Source organism: Anneissia japonica, unplaced genomic scaffold (assembly GCF_011630105.1).
Source record: "Anneissia japonica isolate Jap-2015-1 unplaced genomic scaffold, ASM1163010v1 scaffold288015_len651517_cov191, whole genome shotgun sequence".
Lineage (NCBI taxonomy): Eukaryota > Metazoa > Echinodermata > Crinoidea > Comatulida > Comatulidae > Anneissia > Anneissia japonica.
This window is the reverse complement of record NW_022751954.1, coordinates 331,582-340,455: the sequence shown is the minus strand read 5'-3', so window position 1 is coordinate 340,455 and position 8,874 is coordinate 331,582. Positions and strand designations below refer to the sequence as shown.

Here is an 8,874-nt window from a genome sequence, read left to right as displayed (position 1 = left end):
TCCAAGATGCGCCACTGATTGAAGGAGCATTGAAGTGAGTCATTTATTTCATGAAATTTAGATCGTGATATTATTGTTTGGTATGCTGGTGCACGGAGAAACTGAGATGAAAGAATACTGTATAAGCTACTGGGAATATTACTACGTTTCCCCAACATCACCGTTTGCAGAAAAAAATGTTTAACTCTGGTGGTGTTGCACTCAAACTCTAATCATCGGTCTTCTATTTAGATACCCACGCCATGTCGGTTGCTGGCTTTTAAAATCACAAAGAATTTTACAGGCATGTTGATTTACAATATACTGTATAAATTTATTCTTGAAAAATATGGTGAAAAATTGTTATATAAACTTAGGGTGTGGAATGACAAGAAACACAAGGACAAGCAGCATATAGTCAAAATGCACCTGGTAAATGACGCACCAGATTCAGGCGGACTTGAAAAAGACTCATATGGAGACACACCAGGACAAGACACAAGTCACGGATTAAAAAGACGCACTTGGACCACCATGAAGGAATTAGTTTAGACTAAACTAATTCCTCCATGCTTGGACAAGACTCACCAGAACCGTACACGCGCGTTGATAAGATGCACCAGACAAGATGCATCAAGACGCACTCTGCACAAGGCTCACCCATCATGAACTTAACGCTTGATCATCAATAAATCAAATGTTTATAATCGGACATAATATGATAATCTGATGAGGTCGAGTATCTGTTTATCACTTCCACACTCTAATATCTTTATCCTGTTTGTCATAAGACACAGACCTCGTTTTAACCATGCTGTTACATTGGCCATATGAAACATAAATGATTCCCGAAGAAAACTTTAAATGACCCAGCAGCGTTGGCCATTGAGATGGTAAGTAATCTTGCAATTATTGGTGATTACTGGTTGTTTGGTACTGTATGGGTTAGTCACATGACAGACAGAGGATGTATAACCCATCTCACCTAGGCTACCAGGCGTTAGTAACACCGTATTATTCTTTTATCCATTTAGTCCTCTCTACTTCCTATTATTTCTATCAATCCATGTTAATAAATATATTTTTATTTTGACAAAATTCAAAAGAGGAATTCACTTTGTTTTAAAGCATTATCTTTATCAACAGGTTAATACAGAGCTGTAATAGGAAATTGTATATTGATTCTCATGTGATTTCGATTCAGGGAACCAGGCTGTTTTGGTGCGTTCATACCAACTTTAAGATAGTTTCTATATCAGGAAGTTTTGCCAGGAAAAGTGGGTTATATTCATTTACCACAACATGAATCTATTGTGTCAACACTCGCAAAGTATAGTATTTAACTTTGATCAAGACGCTTGGTCTGCATTCACCCACGGCAATGTAGGGTCCTGTTTGTAGGTGTGGAATGAAACTTTTACTGAATCACAAACAGGATTGGACATACTCCCACCATTAATTTATGTACCCTAATAACCCAGGAACAGTTCTTTGAGTTATTTAAAGTTGGAACCTACACCTAGAAATAAAGTACACATGTATATACTTCTTATTGAATCCATGTACAACACTAAATTTTGCCCAGGCATAACTGGACACACTTCTCTGCCTTTTATCCGCTGCTGTTACCTTTAGGCATGATGTTCCATGTTTTTATATTTCTGGGATGTGATGGTGGTGGTAGAATCGGTTAAAAACAGGTCCCCTCATCGGGGCATCGCCCGCCCGAACCCCTATCGGGCAATTCTTGGGCCACAAGTACCCAATTTCTGATAAAGAAAAGATGCTGACTTGTCACACATCAGCAGCATACCTAAATGCTTGCTTTAAAATACACACAAAAATATAAAAAACACTCAATAATAAATTTTCAAGATTTATTCTATATTTTAAATGCAGTTGGTCTGAATAAAAATATGGTTCTTATAATAATGTTAAAAATATAAAACTTTTAAAACCTATTTCCAAATACTCATTTTAAATACCATTTTTAGAATTATGAAAATATAGTAAAATAGCTTTATTATATAAGTTTGTGATATCGGTAATATTTCAAATTTGAAGAATAAAAATGTTCTATTTCAACAATTTATATTAGAGTACTGTATATTAAAAATGGTTAAAAAATTCATTTTTAAAATCAATCCCTGACAGCCTGACAGAAATTATGAATAAAATTATAACAAAATAACCTTAATTATACTGTTTGTGGTAAATTCTAAAATAGCTCTCAACAATAATTTAAAAAAAAATCAGCAAATGACATCCCTAAATAAAAAGTACGAAACTCAAATATTGCGCTTTAGTATTTGAATTTCAAAGGTACACTATTAGAAAATTAGGGAAAAATTAAATAGTAGGCCTGTGCTGACATACATGCAAAAAGAAATGTACCATTATTGTTTGATAGTGATGTCTTCATGAAAACTATACAACACCAAAAGATTATACTGTACTATTACAAACTACTTTGGGGAAAAAACTGATAAGAAAAGGGTAAATGAACAGACTTGCAGGCTCAATTGGGGCTGGATTGACCCACCCAATGACATCCAAGAATGAGCTGGAGGAGGACTGTGGAGAAAACCAAATCCAGGCTTTTTACCGGATTTGAACCCAGAATCCTGAAATAGGAAGGCAGGCACCTTAACCACCAAGCTAAAACATTGTCTCGCAATTTTTTTTCAAAACTTTTTCATTTTGTAAATTTGTTTTGAGTGAAAATTAGTTATTATAATCATTTAGATAACACATACAGGAAAAAAATATCAGCATTAACAAATGCATACATTTTCCAAAAAATCTTAAGAATAAATATTTAAATGGTGTTTAGGTATGAACTCATATAGGACATTCAACTCCAGTTTTTCAATGTGGTAAGTCTAACAGTACATATACAGTATGAATATTTAAATTTAAATAATAACCAGTATCATAATTCATAACTTTAATAGTTTTCAGCTATATATTCTGCAGTGGATATTCCTGGGTGGAAGAGGCATGTTCCCCATTGTATTACAATGAAACATTAATCACTTATAAATTATGATAACTAAACTTACAACCTTTAGTCTCCCTTGCTCTGAGCACTAGCTCTTTGGCGTCAGCAGCAAAAGTGTGTATACAACAACGCCAACAATTCCAAATGAAGTGATTCCAAACTGCTCTAGCAGGTAGGCTCCGATGGTTGGTGAAATGGTTGAGACTAGGGATTGGCAAGCATGTCCAAGGCCTAGCATTGTACCTATGAAACAAAAAGCAAAATGACAATAAAAATTATTACTCTTTACGGGATATTTGCAAAAGCGGTTTGGCGCAGCGGCCACGGTTTGGTTTCCCAACCTCGAGGTCGGAGTTTCAATCCCTCGCTGTGCATTTCGCTTGTGTCCTTGAACAAGGCACTTTATCTGCGTTGCTTCTTTTCACCCAAGAGTATATGGGTACCTGGTGGCGTTGCCTGCTACTGCGCCAATATGGCAGCAACATGTGGACCCAAAGACCTGGGAAAACAAAGTGCTTTGTAACCTAAAGGATAAGGCGCTATATAAATAACATACAACAAAAATATGAATTTGTTTCATCTATTTTAAATGTTATCCTTTCATGGCTGGTGCATGTAAATTACAAAAACAAAATGAAACTAGGATTTATTTTATCTATTTGTTCTACTTTTTCGCATCATTAAAAATAAAGATAAAATCTAACCTGTATCTGTCACCGAGACTGTCTTTGTCAGAGAGCTTGTGAGAAGTGTACCGATGACACTTTGACCACAAGTCATCAAAATGAGAACACAAACCAGATGCTTTATGTCGGACACAAAACACTGGAGAAAAAGATCAAACAAGAAAAGGCCTATCGATAATGAATAGTAAACACACATACTTCATTCTATGATTGCCTGTATCACTATGATTAAGTAATAATTTATTACTTATCAATAAGCCAGGCCTCTAATAAGCAGTATGATCTCTAAGGTACAATTTAATTGGATCCCTCATTGGTCTAAAACTCTGTTAATGAGGTTTGAGGAGTAGCAATAAATTATCAAAAATAATTATTTAAATAATATAATATCATCATTATTATAATACATTTTCATATAATATTAATACAGCAATAAATTATCAAAAATAATTATTTAAATAATATAATATCATCATTATTTTCATACAATACATTTTCATATAATATAATACAGGTCTCCCTCTAATTAAAGCCCCTCCAATTAGACACCATTTTTTCTTTGGTCCCAAATTAACAAATTTCTTTTATCTTTATTATTCTAGTTAGAGACCAAAGCTGTTAAAGACCCTGGAACCAAAAGTGATCTTTAAGAGGAAGGAGACCTGTAGTATCAGTGGCCTTTTTTTCTTACATTTTTGAAAACTGGTAATACAATAATATAAAATACAGAAAGTACTTAAATTTACCTCCAATATTGTTTCAGGTAATTATTTTTTGTGCTTTAAATTCATTGATAATGGATTGAGAATTGTCATTATTTATACCAAGCATACATGGAAATATTTTCTAATTAACTTTTATTATTCTGACTATCATTTTCTTTAATCTGATTAAAATTGAATTGAGAATTAATGAAAAAACTATTTTCCTTACTTACCAGTAATAGATATGAGGCAAGCAGGAGAATGATAGAACCATTAAGAATACTTGAATCACTAAACCTCTTGGTAAGAATACCAATTCCAATCCCTTGAACAAGCTAAAAAGAAAATTATTTATCATTCACATATGCAACAAGTGAATATGTTCTCAGTGACGGAATTAAGGGGTTGGGGGGATGGATGGCCTGTCTCTTATACACATCTAGATGTGTAACATGTCTGTCTCTTATACACATCTAGATGTGTATAAGAGACAGCCATACATTGTTCAAATTTTTTTAAAGATGGCGATATAAAGAAAATCATATTCAAATTTCTGTAAGTGCAATTTCCAGCCATCTAGAGGTGCCATAATCAGAAATGTTCTTACTTCAGCCTTAGTTGGAGCTGAGGTGGTATAGGTCCACCATCTGTGAAAGTACCTCCCTGTGCCCACTCTATTTTGCATTGCCAACCAATTGATCTGTTTTCTTTGATATTTTTATTGATATAACTATTAACAGGCAAGGATAAACTTGCATGTAATTTTCTAAATAAAATGACTTAATTTTGAGAAAGGAGATTATGTGATACGACTTCAACAACTTTACCATTGAAATTACTCCTGTAATTGAAAGTAGGAAACCTGTCTGATCCGAAGTTAAAGCAAATGTTTCCATTGTGATCACAGAGAGCATACTTTGGAATAAGTTACTAGGAGCACCGGATATTAACATATAGAAGAGGAAGAAAATGGCACCAGGTGATTGAGTGAGAAGTGAAATCATCTTTGATATGCTGAAAACTCCCTCGGAAGACTTTGATTCTGAAATTTGGAAAGAAGTTTTATTAATTTCAAATTATTCAACAACTAACAAAACCAATCATACAAGCTTCTATAAAGCAAATTAAAAATATATTAAACATTTTTTATGAGGTAACACAATTAGATAAATGTCATTTTTGATTTATGTATTAATACCTTCATCCAATTAATTGGGATGAAAAAAAAAAGTTATATATGCAACAGAGAAAAGCTATATTATAGAGGACAGCAAATATATATAAATGTCCATTTATATCAAAAGCAATAAATATAAATAGCAATTTATATCAATTCCAATTCACTATATTTCACTTTTTCGTAACTACTACAAGTGACATGACATATAATGCAGAGCTTAAACAAAAATTGAAAGAGCAGGGAAAGAAAACAATTATAGAGGGCAGCAGATATTGCAATCATTGGTGAATTAAGTATCAACACGAATAATGAATAGTAATACATTTCTACGTTACAAATCATAATGCCTGAAATTGTTATTATTATCATATACTAATTAATTACTAGAAACTGAACTAATATTAGATTAATACATAAAAACATGTATTAGACAATGTTTTCCATTGATTGTGTTTACATTACAAATCATAATGATTGAAATTTTGATTAGTATCATATACTAATTAATGATTAGAAACTGAACTAATATCAGATTAATACATACAAACATTTACTAAATCAATGTTATTCAATTGATTATGTTTAGGTTGTACAATTTTGTATGTGTAAAGTTCATTAGTTTCAAGTTCTTGTGAAAATACATAAGAATAAATTTGAACAAATTACAATATCTCTATTTCCAACACACTGTACCTTCATTAACATGTTTTCCACTTGTAACTCTAGACTGATCTTTTGTATTTGCTGGGATGAATTTTAAGACGATTGCAACGCTAAGAATAGAGCCTGCACACGCTACGAAAGCTGCACACTGCTCACTGCGCACGAAAATAGCCCAAAAAAAAAAACCATCGACAATAATGTTTGTAAGTGAATGATACAAAAAGAAACATCATGCTATACACACATAAAAGAAATAATCAATGCATATGTTAAATGCATGGTGTTAGTAAATTATGGTTTTCAACAACACTACCAACAGTACTGTAGTATATATTATAATAATTAAATGTATTATAATATTTATTGTAGTTATCAAATTATTATTATTTATGGAGATATGTGCAGTTAATTCCCTACAACAAGAAAGACAGATAGTTGTATTGTCAAAGTCTGATTTTGCATGCACTGTAGTCTTTTATAGAATAAAAAAATATAATGGACATAGTACACCAAATGATATAAAATAGGTTGTAGCTATTAATACACCAATCCAATTTCACATTCTGAATGGATGACTAATGATGATTTTCAAAATCATAGTATTATTCCTTGTCATTTCATCATTAAACATGCAAAGTACCGATTACCATTTTGTAATGACCATATTTCTTGCACAATTGAACTTGCCAAAGTCGAATCCAAAATGCCATTGAAATATTGTTTGACTTGGATAAAATTTGACTTACAGATTGTTAAATAATATAAAACACAACAATTTTGCATGTAAAATTAGATCAACTTACAAATTATCAGACTTAGGCAAAGTTGACTTAAATTTTAACTGTATTTCGTATTTTGTTAATTAAAAATTTTTTTTTTTGTAATGTATTTTATGCACTGTATATAAGTAATTAACATCTGTATATTTTAAATTTTTAAATGAAATTGTTTAAAGAGAACTTATATATTATTTTAATTATACTCAAATGTTTATATATTTTTGTACTGTATATGCTACAGTATTTGTGTTGCTTTTGGCCAATCCGGCCAGTCAGTCATACTTTCATTATTATTTTACTGGTGAAATAAATGATGTATGATATGTGTTGGATATCCTTACCTAAATTTACTAGCTATCTGACCACCAATTAATGGACCAATGACCATCCCTAAGCCATATGATAATGAAATGCGACCTAAGGCAGCAGCTCGTTTTGACGGATCAGTGGCATCTACAATAATCATCTGAGAAGCTGGGAGGAAACAACAAGAAAATAATTTTTGACCAATTAACCAACACAAATACCATTCTTATTAATCACAAACTGTACCCTTAAATCGTCTTGTAATCCTTTAAGGAATTTAAGAGTAGAAGTTTGTAAATAAAATATTGGGCTATGAAGTTGTCCCAGGAAATGAATAAGAAGAGGTGGTACCATTTACAGTATAAAAACTGTTATAATAAAAATCCAAAACTTCAAAACCTATTGTCAGAATGATTTAGTTTTATAAGGTTAATGCCTTTTCAATTTATTATTCATTCTTTAATGGAAAGTGTAATATGTATAAAATATTAGGTCTCTAGCATGAACTAGGTTATGTTTGGGCTTTTGCCACGGTCTATATCCACCCAGGCATACTCAAATACATTTGAAAATTCCCAATAAATAATACTACTGTACCATGGTATGCATGAAGGAATAAAGAAGGCACACGTGAAATGAAAACACCAAATGAAGATGTCGCAGCTCCAAGAGTGCCATACATCACCGCAGCTGATACAAATGCACAGCTTAGTGCTACACGTCCACCATACAAGTCAGCAAACCGACCAAACAAGGGGCCACCTATTAATTGTATAAGATGAAACATTGTTTGCAGGTAGCCAAAAGCAACCGTATCAAGATTCAATGATCGAGTAAGGTACTGAAAGAAAAAAGAAAAAAAAAACAAAAAAGACAAAGAACATTAATTAATCATACATATTTATATAGATTGCCAGAAGTGAACTAAGCCCAGGTAGGCCTAGTAGTAGGACTGAATTACTAATTACTATCATCTTATGCAACCTCTTCACTAATAGGGAAAATACGTCTACAAAACATATGAATAGGCCTAGTACAGTATTACAATAAAATATTCAATTTAATAGTATGAGATTTACTCACCGGTAAGACTCCTGTTTGAATCCAGAAACAAGTCGAATAAAAAAACATATTAATGTAAACTACTGTTACTACATCAACATTTAATAAACGAACTTTCATGGACCGTCTAGTAACTCGACTACCGTATGCTCTTTTACGTCCATCCATATCTGCGGAATCATGCATATCTCCAGCGTTATAATCTGTCAAAATTGGCTTTCTCTCTTCAACATGAGCAGCAGTACTGCTGCTTCCATCGTCCAGCAGGTCTTCCTCTTGTTCAGGTTTAGGCCTAGCATCTTTGGAAATCGTCTGATTGGAATGCATTTTATGGGAACGTAGTATCATTTTATTTTAGATACGCTAATTCAAATAACAATTAAAAGCCTTATTTATTACACAAACCACGGCCTTGGTAAAACAAAGCACACAAAAAACTGTTACAAGCTGTTTCTCTACTTCGATTTTATAGTCAATGCCCACACCGAGAAGCTGTCTGCTAGCTATATGGGCT

General features: G+C 32.5%; 1 protein-coding gene across 1 annotated transcript; it reads right to left on the bottom strand.

Moving 5' to 3' along the window:
- Positions 1–2,200: 2,200 nt before the first annotated feature.
- LOC117122004 (solute carrier family 22 member 18-like) lies at positions 2,201–8,862 on the bottom strand. Its single transcript, XM_033267476.1, has 8 exons — positions 8,382–8,862; positions 7,896–8,139; positions 7,334–7,466; positions 6,244–6,368; positions 5,198–5,412; positions 4,604–4,705; positions 3,685–3,805; positions 2,201–3,223 (listed from the first exon to the last, which is right to left on the bottom strand). The coding sequence occupies exons 1-8, from the start codon at positions 8,706–8,708 to the stop codon at positions 3,069–3,071; spliced, it is 1,422 nt and encodes a 473-aa protein (XP_033123367.1). The 5' UTR covers positions 8,709–8,862; the 3' UTR covers positions 2,201–3,068.
- Positions 8,863–8,874: the final 12 nt, after the last annotated feature.

Excerpts from the sequence above, each read along its gene's own strand:
- LOC117122004 (XM_033267476.1), bottom strand. The coding sequence starts at position 8,708 with ATGATACTACGTTCCCATAAAATGCATTCCAATCAGACGATTTCCAAA. Across the intron at positions 7,467-7,895 it reads ATTCCTTCATGCATACCATG|CTTCTCAGATGATTATTGTA; the intron begins GTACAGTAGTAT and ends GTTTCCTCCCAG. Across the intron at positions 4,706-5,197 it reads TTACAGGAGTAATTTCAATG|CTTGTTCAAGGGATTGGAAT; the intron begins GTAAAGTTGTTG and ends TTTTCTTTTTAG.